The 26,547-nt window shown below is 32.3% G+C and overlaps 1 protein-coding gene across 1 annotated transcript in view; it reads left to right on the top strand.

Annotated features, from left to right (window-relative positions):
• The first annotated feature begins 264 nt into the window (after positions 1-264).
• LOC143066861 (uncharacterized) overlaps positions 265-26,547 on the top strand; it is a 77,576-nt gene continuing 51,293 nt past the window's right edge. Inside the window, exons 1-4 of the mRNA XM_076239673.1 lie at positions 265-385; positions 6,239-6,899; positions 9,729-9,958; positions 13,006-13,321. Coding sequence (XP_076095788.1) covers positions 6,689-6,899; positions 9,729-9,958; positions 13,006-13,321 — 757 coding nt within the window. The 5' untranslated portion in view covers positions 265-385; positions 6,239-6,688. The remainder of the gene's footprint in view (positions 386-6,238; positions 6,900-9,728; positions 9,959-13,005; positions 13,322-26,547) is intronic.

Below are 26,547 nucleotides of genomic sequence, written 5' to 3'. Positions count from 1 at the left end.
GCGTGTACAGTTTTATAAAATAGTAAGGTTGTTTTTAAATTTATCATTAAAGTAATTTAAATGAATAGCTTAAATTTCAACATAAGGTAAAATATATTATAACGTTGAATAGTGTCTTTGTATAAAACATTTCTATTGACGTATTCTCGTTCAGCTCCATTTCACGTTGATAAACCAGTTTTGGAAAGTTTATTCAATCAATATCTATTTAAATGTACTTAGTCATTCTAGATCGATTGTTATAAACATAACACAGACTTGGAGTATAATATATTCAGTGTTTCCAAAAAGAAAAGTGTCATTTGAATATGCACACGGTTGAAAGATGGTTGATATAGCCTTTATAGCATCAAATATTCGATTCGACATATAGAATTAGAACAAAGTAAGTTATTTTCATTTGATGTCAATATAAAAAAAATATTATTTATAGAATCAATTTACTGTTGTGGTCCCTCGAATGTTCCGATAGAAAGGAAATCTAGAATCTGATGAAATTTTGGCAAATGACCTTTTCTGAAACATCAAATTCAATTCTATTATGAATAGAAAAATGGGTTTATAGCGCAACATAATTTTCCCTATATCGCAGAAAAAAACAAGAAGTCTGAACATCTGACAAAAATTCCCAAACATGACCTACTTAGTATCAAATAATTTAATACTGACATTGCATTGAAAACTTGACACTACATCCTTTTCTATGCTGTTTCACCCTACATCACCTTTTTTTGTTATGAAACAATAGAAACACAGAAATAAGTAAGGAATGCTTGGCAGTATCATAAATTATGACATATTTTTTTTTCATGTATTGAATTTGTAATTTATTCCTAAAATTTGTATCAGCTTTATTTCTGATGCTTTGTAAGTTGGACTCCGATGGATTTGATTAGGATAAGTTAGTCATATAGTTTCTATTTTAATGCGACTTTCATACAAGTGAAAGGTTTAACTAGCTTTAAAACCAGATTTAATCTATAATGTTCTACATCAGAAAATGCATGAACCAAATCAGGAATATGCCAGTTGTTATCCATTCGTTTGATGTAATTGAGATTAGGGACTTTACTTTTGCATTTTCCTTGGAGTTCAGTATTTTTGTGATTTACCTTTTACTTTTAACACATTGTGACTTGGATGGATAGTTGTCTCATTGGCTCTCTAATCAAAACTTTATATATCTGCATACATTATTTCGGATTGTTGTTACAATTTTATTATCAAATTTGTTTAGATAAATCGAAATTTACTATGTTTGTATTATCTATATATGTTCAGCCATTCTAACATGACGTTCTTCAAACGCTTTAAGTAAATATCCGTGGTTAAATATGAATATAATGATTTGGCTGTTCCTATCGGCCTCCAAGGCCATATGCTGTTGTATAAATGAGCTATCCGACGTCATTGAACGATGACATAAGAATATTAGCAATTTACGGGAATCAAAACATGAAAACGTTTAATCCCGCTGCAAATATTTGCACTTGTCCTTAGTTAGGAATCTGATGTACAGTAGTTGTCGTTTGTTTATGTAATTTATACGTGTTTTTTTATATAAATTTCCCGTTTGAATGGTGTTACACTAGTAATTTTGGGGCCCTTCATAGCTTTTTGTTCGGTGTGAGCCAAGGCTCCGTGTTGAAGGTCGTACATTGACCTATAATGGTTTACTTTTATAAATTGTTATATAATTATTTGGATGGAGAGTTGGCACTCACACCACATTTTCCTATATCTATTGTAAAACCGAAAATAATCACAACTGTGTTATTAGCCATTTGTTTTATACATAAGGCATATCAGCAAAATGATCATTTGAATTCATTCAAACATAACTAAATACGATATTGTAAATAGTTAAACACGCCACAGGCGTACGTCTGGCATATAAAGTTGTCAGCCCAAAACCTTTTATAACTATAAGCATGTCATCATGTTTTATTATATTGTTTATTTGTGTATTTCTCTTTCCTCAATGTTCTTCCATTCATTTGTATTGTAGTCCTGTTATTTTATGTTGTCATTTTAGTGTAATATTAAACATTGTTATAAAAGCGGGAGATTTTGCTAGCGACAACACCATGGTCATCCCATGTTTTCTTAAAATATCCTGTATAGGCGAGTGACTTATTTCAAAAAGACGCCTAGTTAACGACTTTAATGCACCCACCTAACATACGGCTGTATTATATATCATTCGAAAGCTAATAATCTGTACTTTCTGTTTTGCCCAGTCGTAAAAAAATCGTACGGTGCATTTCCTGTTAAATCAAGGTCAAAGGTCGAGGAAAATCATTTAAATTTTTGCGATTACTAAACAAAAAGCCATTTTCTAATTCTTGTACCATAAAATATTACAAAAGATCATGACTTTGTGAACTTTATAAAACATGATACATTATTTCCAAATCAAAAAAAAAAAATAAGTGGTACATGCGCAATATTTCCCGAAAATTGAAATTCATCACAAATCCTAAAAAAAAATGATAAATTGTTCCAAAATATATCTTGGAGGATCAATAATTGGATGCTAAATAAAATAGATAAATGTGTATGTTTTAGGTCAAGGAATATTTGTTTTATAATTTTAAGATGCAATTATTAATTATTGTTCATACAACAGCCTTCTATTGAAGTGTTTGCAGTTGCCCAAAAATCTGCCATCTGCAAATAGCGAACATTTTATTATTCTATGTTCGCTTATTGTCAATATCAGGGAGGAGAATGATTTTCCATAATAAAAGAAGGGTATTTAAAGTTCGAAAAGAATATATACGAGCTAATTGAGGTAAAAATATTTTTTTACGAAGTCAAACTTATTTAATTTTTGTAATCATGTTTAAATGCAAACATGACTTTGCGACTAAATCGTAGGCAACATTGAAATAAGTAACCTTGTTTAGAAACACTTGGTTGTCTAAAGCGGGATGTAAACGAATTTATATACATTGTAATTCTGCTGCTTCTTATTTAGTTAAAAATCGTGTTAGACACATTAAATGTGTTTAGAAGTTTAATCTCTTTAATTATTTGAATAAAAGATGCTTTGAGTATTTTCAACATAAGCTTTTAAAATACAAATGCAGGTCATTGTGTATGTAAAACACTATAAGCAGTTGTGAAATAAAAAAAAAATGCAAAAGTTGAATACCCTTCCTGACTGCATAAGATCATTCGCTGTTTTAGACAGTGATCGATTTCATGCTGTGCTGTGCTTCGTGGACTGTTGTTCGTCTCTTGGACTTTAATTTTATTTTGTTCATGTTTTTAATTAGGTTTATTTGATTCATGGTTTGAGATCTTGATTGTCCCTGTGGTACCATTTTACTTTAAAGACATTAAAGAGGGGCGAAAGATACCACAGGGACAGTCACACTCATAAATCGAAAATAAACTGACAACGCCATGGTTAAAAATGAAAAAAACAAACAGACAAACAATAGTACACATGACACACATAGAAAACTAAAGAATAAGCAACACGAAACCCACTTTCAACTAGGGGTGATATCAGGTGCTCCGGAAGGGTCAACAGACTTGCAGTAATGAAAATCGGCCAAAGAATCGCCTCAAAGTAAAGTGAAGAAGATAAACGCAATTAGACAAACATCCGCGAAAATAACTTAATTTGGTCACGGTGATTTGGGGTGAACTCAGGGGCTCCCAAAGGATAAGCAGATCATTTTCCACATGCGACACCCGTCTTCTGGCTCATGTAATTCCTACCTCCGTGTCAAGCCTTATTCGGTAGGTGACATTCAACGCAGAGATGACGGTTATTTGGTTACGTAGATTGGAACTGATCAGTCGTCATCTGACGAAATAGATATTTCATGATTGTCAACCAACTCGTAGTGGCGTCCATAAAATTTTCAAAGGGATGATTCAACTTTGCATTTGAACTCTGGTTTAAAACCATGTTCAAATCACCATTTTTTTTTCAAATGTCGTGTACCAAGTGAGGCATCTGGCAGTTGGTATCGAATAATCTGTTTATTTGTATGTTGGCGTTAATTTTTGTAGCAGTTCAGTGTTTCGGTTATTCCGTTGTGTTCGTCTTATAGTTAATGCGTTTCCCTCGGTTTTGGTTTGTGACCCGGATTTGTTTCAGTTACTAGTAAATTGATTGACGACTATTGAATAGCGGTATACTATAGTTGCCTTTATTCAATATCGTCATTGTGAGCAGGTACGCCCTATTACGACAATCGTGAAAGTAAATGCAAGCTCTGGAATATTGTATCAACTTTCCACAAGAAGATGCCGCGAAATCGCGTTACGGGCAAGTGTTTAAATAAAGAGTTTTATTTAATTATGAGGGCAGTACGTCGACTGAGCATGCAAAGACAAATTTAGAAAATACAAAACCCTACATGTATACGTCATATCATAAATATTTCCAATTTGTTATTGTTTCAGAGGAGTTGAGGCTAGTTAACGGTCTCCCCCTTAAGTAGTATAGATATACAGGCGTTGCTATAATCTTGCTACATAAAAATGAAAAATTTATAATTGGGTAATAAGAAGTGTTTTATGGGTTGATTTTTGCTCATCTCTTTTGTCGTCAAACTTGTTCTCAACTAACCCTCATCGTCGATTTCAAGATACGTGATAGAGTAAACTATATCTGTTGAGTCTTTTTTTTTTTAATTTCAACATTGTCACAAATTTGGCACTATTCAGTGAGATGACATCACTTATATAGTGGAAAGTGAAGTGTCAAGATAATGGTAGCTTATTTTCAGTCGTCATCAGAAGCTTTTGCATGAAGTCATTCTCGTGTGAAAAAATGAACTAGTCATCCAAGCTATTCATAAAGTCTAATTGTACCTTTAACTGTTGCGTATTAATGATTTTCTTCTTCATAATTATTCTTATTTGATGAATTCATGCATTTCAACGCAATTTAAGCAATCATATTTTTTACGTTAAATTTTTCAGATTCTTAAGAAGTTGTTTATTAAATCTTATATTGACCACATATAGTGTTTAAATAGGAAGAAATTCTTAAAAGCTGTTTTTTTCGCAGATGGCGGCATTTTGGGCAAATGTATGAGTTGTTATGATTTGCTGTTTGATTAGAAGAAAGCATAATTTAACAAATTTTATGATGTCAAAATCTTCTTTGATAGTTATTACAGGGTTTTACTCTGTTTTAAGTGATCAGCAGTTGCATCAGAAAGAAATAATTGTGTTTTCACACATTTTGTTAACTTTTACTCGAATTTCAGGAAACATGTGCTTTCTATCAAAAACACGCTTTAAATATTTAAAAATGCATTTGATTAATGACTGATAATATCTCTGCTAAAAGTTGAAATTGTTTGCATATGTGAATTTATTATAAAAAAGTCATATCATGCAATCAAGCTGAAATCTTAGAAAATGTTCACTTATTCGTCCTTGGCCTTTGATCTTGATTTGACAGAAATTGCACCGTACGATTTTTTTTACGACCGGGCAAAACAGATAGTACAGATGTGTAGCTTTCAAATGATATATAATTTAGCCGTGTGTTAGGTGGGTGCATTAAAAATTAAATTTTATAGTTAAAGTCACTCGCCTAGTACCAAGTCAGGCAAATGGTAATTGTTATCTTATAGTTCGTTTTGTGTGTGTTGCATTGTCGTTTGATTTTTTGTTGCTCTTTGGTGTTTTCGTTGATTTCCTCTTATGTTTGATGTGTTTCTCTCAGTTTTAGTTTGTTACCCGGATTTGTTTTTAGCAATTTTAAATATAACACTAAAACGATAACACTACATGACATGAAGAAAGTATTGCAAATATAATTTCCGATGAGACCCAATTATATAAAAACTAGCAAATATAGGTTACCATACAGCCTTCAACAATCGGGAAAATACATATCTAATAGCAACCTCTTATTTCGAAATGTTGACATTTTTTGTTTATTATCTTGACAAATTTTTCTATATATAGATATAACTGAACCATCATGAAAAGCTTTGGCTTAAGCATCATTGAATAAATATGTATTGTTGAAATGCACATTTGGTGCAGAATAATAAGTATCATTAATGTTATTGGCTCCATATTAGGAGTGCCATTTAAATGTACTTTTGTCATCAACTTTCAATGTGTTTTTGAATATGATTTCCTTTATTATATGCTAAAGGAACTGAGAGGAAATCAACAATAGTCAGGAATTGTACCAACATGCATCCAATTAACATGTTTAGTGATTTAAATTAATTTATTTCTTATTTTTCAGTAAATATACGGTTTCTATAGTGGTTTTCCTCATAAGAAGGACAACAACCAACATGTATGCCAGCTTGGAAAGCCATATTACAAATAAATAGTCTTGACTGTCTCGATGACATTCTTTTGAATTTTATAATTATGTCTATTAAACAAAAAGGAATAAAAACGACTTTACTATTTTTTTTATAATAAGCAAAGTAATAAAGAAGACTTTATTAGATGTCGTTTAATTAGAAAAGGAATAAAGACAACTATATCTTTTTTATAATAAGCAAAGGAATAAAAAGACTATACTATTTGGCTATGATTAGCAAAGAAACAGACATGACTTTACTATCCGTCTATAAGTAGCAAAGGAATAAAGGAGAATTCACAATCTGTCTATAATTAGTAGAAAAAATAAAAGTGTTTCTATACATTTATAAGTAAGTATCAATGGAATAAAGGACAATTTACTATGGCATCTTTAGAGGAAGAAAACTATGTCCGAATGAGTTTGTTATTAACTGGAGTCTCCCCTCGTGCAGCTAGAATCCTCTTTGATAGTGCATTTGCTCCAGTTTGTTTAGGTGCAACAATAAAAAAAGAGTATAACACTTTGTTTGACTTGAAAAAGAAGCATTTACTCAACCAATCACAGTGGAATCTTCTGTTTCCGAGATTTCCTGGTAAGTACAGATATGTTTTAAAAATATCCTGTAGTACCATTCCTAGTAAGTATACCACAAAACCCTGCTGTATATACTATTCAAAAACAAAAATTATGCTTTTAAGATATCTTAGTGCATAAAATGGAAATACTAACTGTCCTATTTATATTGTAAGATCTATTTTGTTTGTTTATATTCCTAACCATCAAACATGTTAAAAACTAAATCCAATCATAATCATCTCGAATATGTAAGAGATATTGTCAACGGCACAATCATTAAACAACAATCAACGTTGACCATTCAATAAAAAAAAAATTCTTTTAAGTCTTCGAAACTATGAAAATCAAACAGATCTACCAATTTTTCATTTCTCCCATTACAAATGACTATATTACTTTGCACAAGGGTCATCACACTTAAATTTTTTAGTGATGTTTATGATGAATGAAATTTCACAACATCTTTACCCTTTTTTTATTTTATCATTCTTTTAATAATATATTGACTTAATTTTGCTGCATTTCAAAGATTTTTTCAAACAAATAGATATAGGAAGATGTGGTGTGAGTGCAAATGAGACAACTCCTCATACAAATAACAATTTAAAAAGTAAACCATTATAGGTTAAAGTACGGCCTTCAACACGGAGCCTTGGCTCACACCGAACAACAAGCTATAAAGGGCCCCAAAATTACTAGTGTAAAACCATTCAAACGGGAAAACCAACGGTCTAATCTATATAAACAAAACGAGAAACGAGAAACACATATATATTACATAAACAAACGACAACTACTGTACATCAGATTCCTGACTTAGGACAGGTGCAAACATTTGCAGTTGGATTAAACGTTTTAATGGATCCAAACCTTCTCCCTTTTTCTGAAAAGGCTGTTTAGGTTTGCTTTCAATCGCGCTAATTAACATTAAGATATTCAAATTTGACGTCACTTTGTGCGTTGCATTGGTTGTGTCTAACACGGGTGTATATTTTTGTAATGTGTCCGTTTTTATTCTGTAGCTAGTCACCACTTCAGTTTTATCATGTCTATCTATTATATAGTCATTTTATAAAATTAACTGTTTGCAAAAGTATGAATTGTTCTCAATAATAAGGATTTTCTTGCACCAGGCGAATACCCCAGGCCGTATTGGAAACAACTTTTTGGAACATTAGGTCCTCAAGGCTCTTCAGCTATGTGCTTTCACACTTTTTTCGTCTGGGCGTCGCTGGTAGGTCTTGTGTCGACGAAGCGCGCGTCTGGCGTATCGAATTTTTAACCTGGTACCCCTTGTTGCCTATTATTCTTGTGTTTCTGTATTTTTCTCCAATATATTTGTATTGTACTCCTGTCATGTAATGTTGTCATTTTAATGTTATAATTAACATTGTCATTGAAGCGGGATGTTTGGCATGCCACAAAACCAGGTTCAACCTACCATTTTTTCTTAAAATTCCCTGAACCAAGTCAGGAAAATGGCAATTGTTATATTATAGGTCGTTTCTTGTGTGTTACATTTTAATGTTATGTTTCTGTTGTGTCGTAGCTCTCTTATATTTGATGCGTTTCCCTCAGTTTTAGTTTGTACACCAGATTTGTTTTTTTCTCTATCGATTGATGAATTTCGAACAGCGGTATATTACTGTTGCCTTTTATTAATAAAGAAAAAACCATTGAATATCCCTCTATCTGGAAAAAATCTAGGTGTTATCATAATTTAATAATTTTCAAGCATCCTTAATTCATTTTCATTCGTTTTCATTCGCTAGCTCACAATTCATTGATTTCTTTTAAGGTTGTGACCTGCTATCTTTTATATTTAAATATTTTTCTGAAATTAGACTTAAAAGAATTACAAAGAACGTGTTTATTTGATTGGCTTATACAGCATCCTGAAACCACATTCTCATTTGTATTTGCCATGCCAATTATAAGTTTTAAAAGATTACAATGGTGTACGTTTTCAAACAGCAACAGAGTGATGAGGTTTTGTCAATTGTAAATACAGTACCCACCCACCCTTTTTTACCTGCAAATCGTGTCTTGTCAATTTCTATTTCATTATTGAAGTTAAGGCCAAAAAAAAAGATACATGTGTTTCCGCTAACGTGCTGGAAAAAATAGGAAAGATAGGTAGGTAGGTAATATCATTCTTTTACAAACATTGTTTAGGTGGTAACTGCTGAATTTAACAGTGATTGTTCCAAAATGGCATAAAAAGTGTTAGGGTAGGCACTAAAATAAGGGAAGATAGGATTAGCAGAAACACATGTATTAATATTTTTTTTGACAAATACAGATCTTTAAAATGTCTGATGTCAAATTGTGATGCTTGAACAGTACATTTTATATCAAACTAGTATATGCAACCCAATATGACTTTTTAATTCTTACAAAAACATTGAAAATACTATACGTATATATTTAGATATGAAGTGAGCAAAAGTTGTAAAAATTATTATGATCAGAAGTGGTAAGATTGCCAATGACACACATGCTACACAACAATGAGATCTACAATGAACAAACCAATATATAAAGGTCACCAAAAACACCAACAATTCGTAAAATCCATTGCTACAACCAAGACTAAAGCGCCGCTTTCAACGATGAATAGTTGTAACCAATACATGATTAGATAATGGTAACAATGAACACACAATTCATAAGAAAAATGAGTTGCTAGATTTACTAGTAAGCTGTATAAAAATACACCAATCAATACAATCACTCTTATTTCCATCTTGTAGAAAGGTTAAACACTGGTGTGGTATTACAATAAGTTTTTATGGACATACATGCTATTTGCTTTCATACTTATAGTAATAAATGTATTCTCCAGATGTTCCAGATTCTAAAACCTTTGATGTGACTTTGATGACACTATTACTAAGGAACTTGACTCCAATGACTCCTCCTCTTTGTGGATTCGACCGTCTACCTTCTGCAATGGAAACCACACCAGCTGCAGACTTAGCCAGAATCAAACACTACAGGAATAACCTGGCTCATCTTTATGATGGCAAACTTGAAACAGGGTTCTTCAATACTGCTTGGAATGATATAACTTGTGTAAGCATATATATCAAGGTCAAGTTGAATGATTTTAAACCACCTATTTGAAAGATATTAGAAATAAACATAAGAAGTCGAATTCAGATTCATTTGTTCAAATCATACGTATCATCTTATTAATTTATCTATGGAAAATATACATTTCTTATTTTAATTGTCTCACCTGCAACAATATTCGCAGAATGCAAGGCAAGGAAATATATATCTCATGTATCTTGTCCTGCTGCAGCAGGTGATAGCGGCAATCTTGTAAACTATTTGTTTAAAATAACTTTATATTCCAGAAACTAAGAGACCTGCATGCTTCATTCTTTGTATACAAATGTCTTGTATTTTCAAGTTTCCGTCTGTTAATATTTCCACTGTCTTTGATCACATTTTTCATGGTTCGGCAACTTCTGGAATAATATGTATATTTTTTTTTGTCATGTGAATATCTCACTTATTTTGAATTAAATTGTTATACGATGATGACTGATGTACCCATAGTTTGACTATTTTATTGTTTATTTAACGCATCAATGTAAATATAACGGAATATGGTCAGACTGTCATTAAAGTGAGAGGGTTAACGCTATAGAACCCGGTTTAATCCACCATTTTCTACATTTGAAAATGCCTGTACCAAGTCAGGAATATGACAGATCTTGTCCATTCGTTTTTGATGCGTTTTGTTATCTTATTTTGCCATGTGATTATGGACTTTCCGAATTGATTTTCCTCTAAGTTCAGTATTTTTGTGATTTTACTTTTTGCAGTCAACCTTGATAAGGTCTAGGTAAAAGGGACCCAAAATAATTATTTGACTTCTCTGAGGCTGAAGTCACCTGAGGTTGCAAATAACATTATGGTGTCCAATTCCCAAACTGTACCTTGTAATGTCTACTTGATAGTTTAGGTGACGAACATATTCGTATTCCAAATCATTTGCATCGATAGTATGTACTAATAAAAGATGATTTATTGCATAAAATACCAAACAAAATAAACAGTTCACATATAATATGATCTATAAAATGATTTGATATATGCAATGATCTAAAAGGAAATATTTAATACGAAAGTACTTACAGAACAAGTCGTTGCAGATGAATCTTTCCTTGTCGCCATCTGTTGAGGTTGAGACTTAATCATTTACAACGACCTCCGAATTAGACGTATTATCGGGTTTGTACTAACATGAGCAACACGACAGGGACCACATTCGGAGCAGGCTCTGCTTACCCTTCCAGAGGACATGAGATCACCCCAAGATTTTGGTTGGGTTCGTGTTGCTCAGTCCTTTGGTTTTCTATGTTGTGCTTTTTGTACAATTGTTTGTCTGTTGAATTTAATCTTTTTAACCATGGTGTCAACATGTCAGTTTATTTTCGACCTCTCTTTTACAAAAATGTTTAATTATGATTTTGATTATTCTTTCTGTTTAATATATTTTACCGGCTTGGGACTAATAATCTATCCGTATTTATTACCGATAACAAACATAAGCAACATAGTTTCCCCGTGGTCAGATGATAAAGGTCTCGACAAATAAGTTTAACATGTCATTTTGATTATTATACAAACACATTGATTGGCTTAAAAATTATTAAGGATGCATATTTTATACACAATAAAACATACAATTTCATTGGAAATTTTATTTGGACTACAAATTCCTTTACTTATCTGATTCAACTGTATTTAGTATAAGGGATCCTTGCATGATATGCATGCTTGTTACACAGGGTTCAACATAACTAAGCCTCATTTCATGGATCAGTGATTAATGGTAAAGTTTTATGGTTTTGTTGGTACATGTATCTCATAAGCATGCATTATTAAGAATTACTTTTATCACTTTTCCTAAATGTTTCCCAGGGTAACTTGTTTTTATTGTATCATTGAATTTGATCCACCAACAAACACGACTGCATTTTGAAAAAAAAGAACATAGAAGTAAAAAAAATGCAAATTTGACATGGATAACAATGATCAGCAGGTTAAAGTCTATCTCAGGCGTATTTAGTAGCATTTATGTATGTCTTGTAATGATGGTTTTTTTTTTTTATCTCAAAAACTTGATATGAAGAGTAAAGAGAAATTGTACCCTACTCTATGAAAATATCACTTTTTTACGAAATGACAAATGTAATACAATTCAAACGAGAAAACTAATGGCCTGATTTATGTACAAAACAATGAACTAAAAACAAATATGACATGCAGCACCAAACCACAACCACTGAATTACAGGCTCCTAACTTTGGAGAGGCACATGCAGTGGTGGGGTTAAACTAGGTTTTTGACGCCAAACCATACCTCTGACCTGGGACAGTGTTGTAGCAGTAAAACATAAGAACAAACTATCAAAATCAGTTAAAAAGGATAAATATAAAAAAAAAAAAAAACATCTAACAAAAACACAGATCCTATATCCCCCTAACAAAAAAGACACTATGTACAAATCTGAGAGTACAAACAGTTACTGACAGCTATTTCAAAGCCGATAACAACAAAAGCTCAAAGCATGAAATGAAACTTGGTACAGACATTTTTTTATGCAGAATATTGGTCGATTAAACCTGGTTTTATAGCTAGCTAAACCTCTAATTTGTATGACAGTCGCTTACATTTCCATTATATTGAAAATGATGTGTATACAACAAAACAAACAGACATAATAGGTAAAAATGTCAAAAATAGGGTTACGACAGTCACCTTTGTGTTATAATCTTAATCACTATAAAAACAAACAAATCAACGAAGAAAAACAAAAAGGCATATAGACAAAACACATGAGTACAATCAAAAACAAGAATACAAAAATGTATATAATTAAGATGATAAAGCCATTGTACTTTACAAAAAGCTAATAAGGTGATTGCTGTCTGTCAGCTTTGTGTGAGCTGTTAGATGATTCCAATTGATGTATGGGTTTTATTGAGGCAAAGTTTTGCTGCAAGACTCCATTTTGAACTTGCAATTTTTATTTAAGTTATCAAGAATGACAACAAGAAAATAGCTCATAAAATACTGCAAAATAAATATTGTATATCTTACAGGCCATACATAGATTAGGTGGGCAGCAAATGAAGCAGGAGTGTGATAATCTGAAAACCAAACCTTTAGATCAAACCAATCAAGAAATAATGATGGACATCAAACATTCCAATAATGAAATCCGGGAACTAAAAGAATCATTTGAAAGTTTGAAGATGTCACATACTAAGATGATAAAATCCAATGAAATGTTACAGAAAGAAAATACAGAAATAAAGAAGTCCCATGAGACATTACAGGATGCCCATAGGAAAGCAACAGACGACATGAAAATAGTGAAAACTTCTCAAAAAGATACTGTGCCTTGGAATATAAGAGGTAAGCAAACTGAGGGGATGCGTGATACATCTACTCAATTTATTGTTAGATAAGATTGATTAGTTGGAATGTGTTTGTTGGTGACAGGATGCATACTTGGTTATAAACAAGGATAGTCAGGTTAGAGTTTTGAATGATATAGACCAATACTTGGTTGTTAACTTAATACCCACCAATGAACTTAATCAAAAGGGAGGTGAGCATGAACTGTTAGAGGTTAACACATGGATGTCGGGCAGATATCTTGAAGATCAATAATTGAAGGAATCTTTATAAGAGAGATAGAGTCGTGTGGGTCATGTCGAGACCTTTGACAGAATCATTTTAGTTGAAACTTTTAAAATTTTAGATTTATTTGAATGACAAATTTGACAATATCAATATTTATAGAAAATCGTTTTTTCTACTTTTTTCAAGGAGATTTTACCTTTATGGCAGTACATAGCGCAATATTTGTATTTTTTTGTTTTACAAACTCTTCATTTGTGACTTGTTTACGTAAAAATCTGAATGGACAGATGTGTCATTGCTAATGAACATTGCCCAATTAACATGATTAATATGACTTGAAATATAATTTGAAGCAATAGCAAGATGACGAAGTAACAGGTATAAGAAATAGCCTTAATTGTTTCCATTAATTCAATGCAAAATATTGGTAACTGTGTAACTCTTAGAATAAAAATAGTTTGAACTATAAAATGAATTGCTGGAAAGGAGACGAATAGAGAAATTTTGGGGTTTTAATAAAGTATTTATAAATTAATTGTGGTTCCTGGTTCATTTATACGCAGAAATTTGGCTCTGTGATCGGTCATGTCGGTAGTGAGATGTATTTTTTCTATTGACTATGCATATGACATGAAATTATTCGTGTCAATTTTGAAAACTAAACTGGAATAATTGTTAACAATTACTTACTGACAGCATTGCAGCCATTCGACCTAAATTTATTGCTGTTACCAAGTAGGGTAACAGGTAGTTAGTAGCGCTTATATATTACATATAAAGGTTGTTATCTACATTTTCCTGACTATTCCCTTTTGGATATTATGGGGGAGGACCATACACGTGTGTAGAGATTTATTTTAATTTAATATAAATGAACATCTTCATATCACATGGAGGTATTTCTTGTTATGTATCATAATAATAACCAACTTATAATAATAAACTTTACTAAATGAAATACAAAACAATTAACAAGCATGTGTTATTTAAATATTAACAACATTTACAGAAATTAAACATTTGATAGTTGTAGATCACAAATATAGAATAAAGGAGATATGGTATGATTGCCAATGAGACAACTATCCACCAAAGTTAAAAAAAAGTTTTCATCACTAATGTTATTGTCGCATGACATTTGCTTCCACAAGGTATAATACCCTTGCTTTTGTGAGTTTCCCTTTAACAATGTTTTACTTGATCTTTGCCGAAATACAGATACACTTATCAAAACTACTCTAATTGTTAACGTCAGAGACTTAACGTAACTTAATTAATGGTTTGTAACGTCATATCATTACTACGCTGTAGTGTATGCATAGCGTCTCTATTCAGTAGAGTTAAAAGAGTTTGAATATAGACACGTCTTTTTAATTACACAAAGCAAAGTAATAATCAAATAAACTCAAACATCAAAGTCATGGTACCAAATATTCGGTTTAGTTAGTAAGTAATTACCTGAGTTAATCATCATCACTCTATCTAATTAAGGTAGATCAAAAGTAAAAAAAATTTGAGACAGAATTTTCTTGTAATTTAACAAAATGAAGATTTTCCTATGCTTTAAAAAAAATACTAGAACACACCCGCGAAATCGCGGGCATATACAGTTCGTGAACTGTTGTAAGATGATTTTTTGTAAAATATATTATATAATATGGAGAATTTCATAAGAGGTATCAAAAGCCCACTCCCTTTTTCCACAGTCCAATATGTGACTGTGACTGAGAAAATGGGTCCAGATGAGCAATATACATATTTTCAGTTTTTTTGCATTTTTTCATTGCTACTAATGTGCTTACCATGAATACAAAATTTTATGATGATATCTCAGCTGGTTTCAAATTTACAGCACATTCTAATTCTGGATGTATTTGGATGCATATATCGAATTAAAAAAAATCGAAATTCAGACAAAATAATTGTTATTAATTATTTTCTTTGTCATTTTGAATGAATTACTATTGAATTAGTCAAACTTTAAAATTGTATTTTCTATCAACATTCTAAATAGCTGTCTTGTTAACATAAATATCAACTTGCTGACAATGCATGGTAAATATATGATTACCATGGAAACAAAAATCAAGATTTTTTTTTTCTTCAGTTTTTTACCTTTTATTTCATACTTTACACATGGTTTTGTGTGTTGTTTCTATTGGCATTGTGCTGTCTCCTGTGACACCTTATAACAAATGAACAGGTTGTGTGTTGCCTTCCCAAAGCTGGAGCTATTAGTGATGTGGTTGTTGTTGGTACATGTACATGTATGTCCTAGTTGTTTTTGTAAATTATTTTGCTTTAAATTAGGTCTTTTAATTTTCTAAATTGATTATTTTTTTTCATATCAGATCCTAACAGCCAACTACACAGTATTTTTTTGTTTTTGTTATCCTTTTAGACTGTACAGTTGCCTATGCATAAATCAACATAATTTAAAAGTGATTAAATTCACATCATTTGAACTTTCATGGATAGTTGTCTCGTTGGAAATCAAACCACATGTCTATCCTTTATATTGTTGACAATAGCCTTCAGTTTGATATCATTATTAATTTATATTAGTAAAGAACACAAAAATATATTTAAGGGTAATTTAATTAAGTAGATTCTGCTTCCTTGATGGACATTTGTGTGTTCTGGTATCCACATCACTGGTCAAGTCAACCTCATTTTAGCACATGTTGGCTTTGGACAACTGACATCTTTATTTGCGTCATTATAGCAGAATTCTCTGATTTGTTCGTACAAATACCACTGTCTGGCTGCATCTAATCCTTTTGGTGTCAAAGTGTTCGGCATAGTATCCATTGGTATAATAGTATTCTTTTTTAACAAATTGACTGTTATAGGTACAGAGTCACAGGACTCTTTACAAACAACATATCCAGGTTTGTTTGAATCAACCGTAAAGTGGTGATATGTGCTGATATGCTTCAGTGTTTTAAAATACTGCTGAAGGTATTTTTTCCAATCAAAAAATATCACTGGTTTCTCTATATCTTTCACTAACTGGGATATATTATGACCATTTCTGCTAGCTTTGTTCATACTTTCTGCAATCTGCAAGATATATACAACATTATTGATTCGAATAATGTACATGTAGTTTGATTTAAATGTACATTAAATTCAGAAATTATTGCGACGTTTTTATTATTGCGAAAAATGAAACAGGGATACAATTCCAATATTTTTAACTCAGATTTTGAATATTTTTAGATGAATAAAACAGGATTTTATTAAAATTGCATTCCTGTAAAAAAAAAAGCAATAGTAACTGCAGGCAATCATTTCTGAACATACAATATTCAAAAGAGACAAGAACAAACCAAAAGTATGACATGACTTATTTTTCGGCAATGAATATGCAAAATAAATTGACATGCATACATGTATAATCTTTGACATGAGTACGGTTATATTCGTTTGTTACATCACTGCCACAGTGTTAAAGAGTAGGTTAACCGATCAAAGTTAAAAATAAAATGTGTTTATGATAATAAAAAACAGACATTCTTATCCTAAATCTGTTACATTTTATCGTTCTTAACATGCATGAACTATTTGCCACTGGACATGAAGCAAACAACAATGATTCAATGTTTCCTTTCTGTTAAATTCAATTATTTTCGTGTTTCTGGCCTCAGACCACAACTATTCTTCTCCTTTGCTACAATGCTTCTTTTGGTAAAAGTCAAATCAAATTAAAAATTTGCACCGTTTCAAACATGAAATAAATGTAACTGCTTATAGTCCGGCCGATCGGTGAAAAAATTGCTCAAATTATGAGGAAAGCACCAAATTCTGCATGATGATATATTTTGGTGTACTAAGCAATATTAGCTATGGACCCATCCTCAAAATTCAATATGGCGGCTAATTTCAAGATGGCCGCCATATATTCTAACATATTTTCCAGTATTGCACAAACCACAGTGGATTTGATACTGGAAGCACAAAATTCAACACATTTTGATGATTTGGTGTACTGAGCAATATTAGCTGTATATCGACCCTTAAAATTCAATATGGCGTCTAATTTCAAGATGGCCACCATACATTCTAAAATATTTTCCAGTATTGCACAAACCACATTGGATTTGATGCTGGAAGCACAAAATTCAACATATTTTATTGATTTGGTGTACTTAGCAAGATTTTATTTTACTCTATCTTTGAAATTTAAAATGACGGCTATTTTCAAAATGGCCGCCTTGAAAAAAAATGCAAATATTCATTATTGAGAATTGACCTTAATTTAATCATTTCATTAAAGTTAAGTGTCATTCAGTCTCTGTTCCAGTTCTGTCCTTTTGATTTTCCCTGGCTGGTCATTTTCTTAACAAGGCAGTAGCTTCCATAAAAAGCTGCAGTTGAAGCTTTCATAAAAAGCTGAAGTAGAAGTTTTTATTAAAAGCTGCATTTTTTTTTTGTCTTAGGTCACACATAAAAGCTGTGATTTGAGATTTACCTGCCGTAAGATATTATTAATTAAATAAAGGCAACAGTAGTATACCGCTGTTCAAACTCATAAATCCATGGACAAAAAACTAAATCGGGGTAACAAACTAAAACTGAGGGAAACGCATAAATATAAGAGGAGAACAACGACACAACACTACAATGTAACTATCACACACACAGAAACGGACCAAGCATCAGACAAAATCCCACGAGAATAACAAATATAACATCAGAACCAAATACATGAATTTGGGATAGACAAGTACCGTGACACGTCTTATCGCAATGTCAATTTACACTCAAAAATAAGAGAAAACAAACGACGCAACGTTAAATTGTAACACATACAGAAACGAACTATAATATAACAATGGCCATATTCCTGACTTGGTACAGGACATTTTTAGAGGGAAAAATGGTGGGTTGAACCTGGTTTTGTGGCATACAAACCTCGCACTTTAATGGCAATGTTAAATATAACATAGAAATGACAACATAATATTACAGGACTACAATACAAATAAATAGGAAAACGTATTAGACAAAGAAACACATGATTAATGAATAACAAAAAGCATCAGGTTTAAAATTCAATACGCCAAAAACGCGCCTCGTCCACACAAGACTCACCAGTGACGCCCAGATATAAAAGATCGAAAGCGAAAAAAAGTACAAAGTTGTACAGCACTGAAGATCAAAAGTTGAAAAAGGTTGTGTCAAATACGGCTAAGTTTTTATGCTTGGGATAAGAACATCCTTATTATTTAGAACAATTAATGCTATTGCAAACAGTAAATTTAATCAAATGAATATAACAGATATACATAATGAAACTGAAGTATTAACTCATTACATAAAACAAACACGAATACATAATGAATGACCAACACAGAATAGACACACCCGACTCAGTCCAGGCCTCAACGCAGTAAATCATGAAAATGACGTCACATACGATGGTGAAAAGGCATTAAAAATTACGTTACATTTGAATATATGAAATTTCTGAAAAAGCAGAAAAATTACGTCACATATGAAAAACTATATCTCAAAAGTAAGATAGAATTAGGATTGATTAAAGATTAAAATAGAACTAAATACTGATATTGCATTTAAACACAATGCATATTGCAATACTTATTAATAGCAATTAACTATAATATATATATATGTGCAGTTTGTTATGAATCCAACTTCAAACGTAATTATCGTACAGATTATGTTGACCAAAATAAAATCTAATAAATGACGGCGGTGATTAATTTTTGTTTCCATAACACATAAATATAATAGAAAAGACGTCAACACATTTGACAAAATCCGATGAGAATTACAAATATAACATTAAACATCTAAACTAAATACATGAATTTGGGATAGACAAGTACCATAACACGTCTTATAGTAATGCGAATTCACACTCAGCAAAACAGTTACAATCGGGAATAAGTTACGTTTGGTAATTAAATTAATTACCTATCTTATTTCTTGGTTTGCAATATTTTACAGTTTGAGAATTATACTGTGATTTGAGAATTGTATAACAACAAATCAGTGAAATGGCAGGAATTGAAAACAAGAAGGACAAAAATATTGAATTGCCAGAAACTGCATCACTTGGGGATATGGAGAAACCCAAAGCTTAAGACACTTTAACATATGACAACTATATTCAACAATTGTACAAAGAATTTTTAGCAGATAGGAAATCTATTGCTTAAAAAACAGCTGAGATTGAACGCAATATAAAAACAGAGCGAAGCATGAATTGATATGTTATGGTCTCATAACGAAACAAGCTGAACAGAAAGAGGCATTAAATATTAATAATCAACAGATGGGAGCAATATATAAGCAACTTCAGCAGTCTGAACAGAGGATAGACCACAAGGCTAGTAGTAAGCGCTTTGCGGAGTTGACGGTCAGAACACAGAGAAATTCAATGCTGTGGTGAGACAGATGGACGAGCTGACAACAACTGAGGAAGGAGACACAGTTCAATTTAAAAGTGCACTTGAACAGCGGGATACTTTTCAAAAATGGCATATGTTGTAAGTAAATTAGTGGACAAGCGAAATAAAGAAGAAAAAAGTTACTACAATGGACCAACATCGAGGCCAAAATTTGACCCTAGCCAGTACAACACAAGTACACCAAAAGTACATAACAAACTCCTTGCCTTATGTCTTTCTCCAATAATTCATATGAACCATCAACCGCACAAACTCTGTTGGATGCAAATTTAGTGTCTTCACCTCAAGTCGGTAATCCTATGACAGGGCCCTTTGCCCTGATGAGACAGTTCAAATCATTCAACAGCAACCTCTATTTAAGAACAGAAACTTCTAGTACTGATAAAGGATACCAGTAAATGGCTTATGTGTCTTCTTACGGACACTTACAACCTACTATAATTCACTAATATGTGGTCCAAACCTGCACACCATTACAGAAACAGTTGGCTGCAATTAAGTGGATCTATCAAGTTTCTTCAATGCTGACTGCAGTGGCTTCTAACAGTATCATTCTGTCGAATTAATACCAAATCCTTCTCATCCCACATTTATTACTCCAATTATGACAACATCATCAGCTCCTGGAGCTCTGACTCCACTGACCGATCCAGGAAAGGGCAAAGGTAACCAAAAGAGAGTGGCATCAGCTCTTCTTCATACTCCTCTTCGGAGAGAGAATATACACAATGGCAAGAACATTTTGGTGCAAAGAACCTGATTCGAGGCCACAACTCCCAAAAATACAAATATTCAATGGAAGAGAATCCAAGACTTGGGAGACGTTCATTTACCAATTTGAACGGACTTCAAGTAAACGATAATGGAAAAACAGGAAACAGACGTGTAGTCTTTTAGATTGCCTTGTTGATGTTGCCTTGGTGTACTCTCGCAAGGTAAACACAAATGACAATTCAAAGGCCTTAAGAAAAACATTGAAGCAGCACTTCAGGAAGAAAAAAACATTCAGACCAGTTTGGAACCAAAGCATTCCTCCTAAAGATTAAGATTCTGCAAGGCATGTAAAAGAGAAAAACGTATAAATGATTAACAAAGCGTTTAAACAGTTGAAAACCTTAATATCCAACCAGATAGCGATATATGGACCAAACACAGTCAATTATGCCAATTGGCAAATCTTCTTTGCTGATGGCGTAGTATCACCGACCGATAAAGGGAATATGAGCAGTCCTTTGGAAAATGAGGTTCGTAACCTCACTCAAATTGTCACAAAACCAGCTAATCAGCGAAACCGTGGATTGGCCTATCAATATAATATTGGGCCTTCTGATCAATATAATCGTGGAAGATTACCAGATCAAAGAAAGATCATCTGATAAATTGACACGTGGAAGAGCCACTAGCCATATAATCGCAGTAGATCGCTAGATAAAAAAACCCAATTCAAACGAAAACCCTATCGACCAGCAACACCCTTACCAAGCCAAAGATGATATAGTCCAGCATCTCCACGGACAAACTCCAGAAATCTTAGTTATTTCAGGCATCGGTCACCTTCATCCCAACAACGGAGTCTTCAAACAACAACGCGTCGGACCAGAAGCCCAACGCTCGACTCCAAAGTCTATTTGCCAGGAAATATCACCTAATGACAAAACCGAAAAAAGGCCCACGTCTTCTTCCGATGTTTTCATCAAGACTAACCATTATAAATATCCTAGCAATACGAGATATTTTATATGTGACCAGAATGTGAGCATAAATGTGGACACTCTTGCAATAACATTAATGAATGAGAAATTATGTCTAGTAGACATTGACGATGTGGAGACCGTAACAGCTGGTAACTGATATAACTGACATTGATAGAAAAAAAAACATACAATGGGATGTATGCAAAGCGTCCTTTACAGACAATGATATACTTGGGCTAGATATTGTTGGACACACTGGGCGCAGTGATAAATCTGTTATCTGGCATTTGTTAACAGTGGATGTGAGATTTCAACTCAGCAAGTTCGCATAAAACAAACAATCACAGTTCCGCCAAACTCTGAAATGACTATTACCATTCAGTAAAACTAATAAAAGTGCTAACCAGGAGTTCATCTAATAACCATGCCCGCTGACTAGTTGGGAAAAGAAATTGTTGTCCCTTATTAATTTTAAATGATGGCATTTGTCACAACCGCCTGAAGAAAGCTACACCTTTATTGGTTTCATAGAATAATTTGACGATAGGGGGCACGACAAATAAAACATGATAAGTGACGTAAGATGTGGCATTGACAAGACACTAGACAAGGTACCCTCGGCACTGCCTCACAGTTCAGATAAGTTACCTTAGATACCACCACATTTAACCAACCTATATAAATGTTCAATCGACTCACTTCAACCTATTTCATTCTAACCATTAAAACTGAAACGATGAAATAACATTTACAATAACATCTTACATATTGATTATCATTTTGATTTTCATTATTTGTTTTTGTTTTGTGTATGCAGCCATATTTGCAAATGTATGCGTTCTTGAAATAACCAAACTGTTTTATTTATATTTAAAAATTAATTGATAACAAATTCAAGAACATGAGGACCATTTTTTAAGGATCATTACTTTAATTTTCAAAATTATTTAAAATACATTGCGGACAGTCTTGATATTTATAACGTTTTTCCGCCATCTTGAAAATGGCAGCCATATGGGATTTTTCTGAGTGGGTCAATAGCTAAAATCAAAGGGTATACTACCAAGAACTACTGTGCAAAGTTTCATGCTTTCCTCATCAAGTGAACAATTCTTCTCTATATCTGCACCAATCGGCCGGACTATTATATAAAGACCATTTTTAGTCTAACAAAATATGCTTCTAGCACAATCCATCAGTGCTTTTCTTTTGAGAGCCTTATTAACATGCCAATGGTAGGATATGAATCATGAATAAATGACTAATATATTTCCGGATCCCCGTAAGGATCAATCCCAAAATCCCGAAAAAGGTCCTACCTCCTCTCAAACCTTACTTTCATTTTTGCCAAATCACTTTTTCCCCTTTCAACAATAAATTTGTATGCCCCATTTATGGACATTATATTTTCTAGTCTGTGCATCCGTTCGTTCGTTCGTTCGTTCGTTCGTTCGTTTCGTTCGTTCGTTCGTTCGTTCGTTCGTTCGTTTGTTCGTTCGTTCGTTCGTTCGTTCGTTCGTTCGTCTGTCAATCTGTGCCGCTTCGGGTTAAAGTTTTTTGGTCGAGGTAGTTTTAGATGAAGTTGAGCATGTTTTACTTGTTTTAATATATATGCAAGTGGTATGATCCCTTAAATAGTAAACATTTCAAAGAAAACAGTAGACAGAATCAGGACTTTCTATACTAACTAGAAAGTCCCTGACAGAATACAGAGTCTCTATGTATTAAAGTAGTATAATCGTAGTTTAAATGAAAATAAACCCGAAAAATAATTGTCTTCTCTAAATAGGTATAATACTTGTGGTTCTTGCGATCTAAACACTATGATATGAACCGCGAAAAAATAATTGTCCTCTCTAAAAGAGGTTTTATAGTTGTGATTCTTGCGATCAAAACACCATCATGATATGGAGAACGCTCTGAATGGCTTATTTATTTTTGTTATCTATCATACGATTGGCTGTACTTGTGTCACATATGTTTTACTTAATTTAATATAGATGCAACTGGTATGACCCCTTAAATAGTAAACATTTCAAAGAAAACAGTAGACAGAATACAGAGAGTCTGTATATATCTAAGTAGTATAATCGTAGTTTACATGTGGATAAACGCGAAAAATAATTGTATATAAGGAGGTATAATAGTTGTGGTTATTGCGATCTAAACACCATGATAGGGAGAATGCTCTGATTGGCTTATTTATTTTTCATTTTTGTTATCTATCATACGATTGGTTGTATTTGTGCATGTTTCCAAACCGGAAGTTTTATCTATGACTAAAAGTCAGTCTGATGACGGAATCATATCCGGACTCCTTTTTTGTCGTTTTTCTCTCAAAACAACTCAATCTGAATAACCATAAGAATGGATGACAAATGCGACTATACATGTTACATATAGGACACAGATGCATGATGATTGATTTATTGTGGAAGGAAGAGAAGCGACACAGAAAATGAGGTCTTCTCGTTTAATAGTATAGATAATAAAAGGTATCGGTCACCGTGCTAATATTCAAGCTATGAGTCGTTGAAAATTGCCTAAATTTGGTTAGTTTGTTTATGAAATAAAAAATTTCCCTATTAGCCCAGTATAAATTTTGTGCCGAAAAATTTATCTCCCCTTAAATGGCTCATTTGAAAAAATGATTTTAAAAACCAAAAAGGTTGATATTTGTTAAAATATTTTGAATAATACAATAAATTAGCAAGTTTTCTTTATATAAATAAACAGTCTAACCATTAAATTGCTAATCTGTTTCCAAATTTACTGATTTTGGCAAATAACGAGACCTATTTTGTACTGTCCAAGATGGTGGTATACCATGAATCTACCTTAAAATTGATTTTATTTAACAATTTGATCAAATAACTCAATATTGCATTGTAAAAATTCTTATTGTATGCACTTCAAAGGCATACCTTATGAAATTTACAGTATTCAAGCTCAAGGTTTCTAACTTCATCTTGTAAATTACTAGTACTTTGACCATATAATTATGATTGGAACAAATGATTCTATTTCACTTCAAGTTTTTGTGGATTCAGTAAAAAGTCCTTAAGACGAAAGCAAGCCACTTCAGTAATCCTGTAGCATTAGCACACGGTGATATTGATAGTGCTAAATATGATGCTAGAGTGGTTTTTTCTGCTTTATACGACTTAAAATACAAGTTCAATAAATTGCACAACAATTGAAATCTTTTAAGACAGCAGTTTGCTTTATAATATGATGAAGGCGCTACCTTAAATGCCAGCTTTATGTCCTATATATTGATTGATTGTTGGTTGCTTAACGTCCAGTGGCAAATATTTCATGTATGTTCAGGATGAATGTCCTACATTATAGTTTTTGTCTAAAATATTGCTACGGCCAGAAATCGCCTTTAAATTGTAGCCAACAAAAGACACACAAATCAATAATAAAATTTAACAATATTTATCATACAAAAGTTTACAAGAAGTATAACACAAATATTACTGTCAACTTAACTGTCAAAATATGAGTCCAATCTTTTATCTTTATCTGTATCCGGAAATCTTTCGGAATCCAATCTGAATATTACGTTCACTACTACGGTCACAATCCAGTATGATGTTGTTTGTAGAATAAAAATGTCAATCCAAATGCTATGAATATTAATGTCATTCGATGTCTAAGTCCAAGAGTGAGAGTTTAACTTTAGTGTCTGTATATATATAGTTGTCATGGAAGATTCTAGAACAGTCTATAATGGAACATCCTAGAAAGTTACAACAGAAGTTTCTAGTAAAATGTAGAAGTTTATATAACGCATCTTTTATTATGATCATTCTGGAAAGTTCCAATCATTTTGTAATTGTTCCAGTGATTTCTAAACTGCACAGTTCTAAGATTAGTCTGTAAACAACTATCAGGCCACACAACACAAATCAGTCCAGCATAAATAAATACAATAATTACAATATCATAACACCTCCCCCCTTAAGGTAGCACAATACAAAGATGTTGCTTCCCCAATCAGACAACTTTAAACTGATGTAATTCCACTCATCTTTCTTTAAATTTTTAAAATGAGGTACCAAAAGAAAGAAGAAGGATTAAGCTTTCAAATTGTGATAATTTCATTATGACATAATTATTACATAATTGATTGTTATGTAATTAGTTGCCATATTGTGATGTCCATACTTTGTTACGGCCAGAAATCGCCTTTAAATTGTAGCCAACAAAAGACACAAATCAATTATAAAAATTAACAAGATTTATTATACAAATGTTTACAAAAGGTATTACACAAATATTACTGTTAACTTAACTGTCAAAATATGAGTCCAATCTGTTATCTTTATCTGTATCCGGAAATCTTTCGGAATCCAATTTGAATATTACGTTCACTACTAATGTCACAATCCAGTATGATGTTGTTTGTAGAATAAAAGTGTCAATCCAAATGCTGTGAATACTAATGTCTATCAATGTCTATGTCCAAGTTTAATTATGAGAGTTTAACTTTAGTGTCTGTATATATAGTGTTGTCATGGAAAATTCTAGAACACTCTATAATGGAACATTGTGGAAAATCCTGGAAAGTTACAACGGAAGTTTCTGGAATAACGTAGAAGTTTAAATTACGCATCTTTTATAAGGATCATTCTAGAAAGTTCCAATCATTCTGTGATTGTTCCAGTGATTCCTAAACTGCACAGTTATAAGATTATTTGGAAAACAACTATCAGGCCATACAACACAAATTAGGCCAACATAAATAAACATAATAATTACAATATCATAACACCTCCCCCCTTAAAAGAAGTTTTAGTGTAACAAAAACTTATCATGAATAATATGAACAAAAATACATAATATATACAAAGTG

This window comes from Mytilus galloprovincialis, chromosome 3 (assembly GCF_965363235.1).
Source record: "Mytilus galloprovincialis chromosome 3, xbMytGall1.hap1.1, whole genome shotgun sequence".
NCBI lineage: Eukaryota > Metazoa > Mollusca > Bivalvia > Mytilida > Mytilidae > Mytilus > Mytilus galloprovincialis.
Note: the sequence above shows the minus strand (reverse complement) of the source record. Positions and strands in the feature narration are given on the sequence as shown.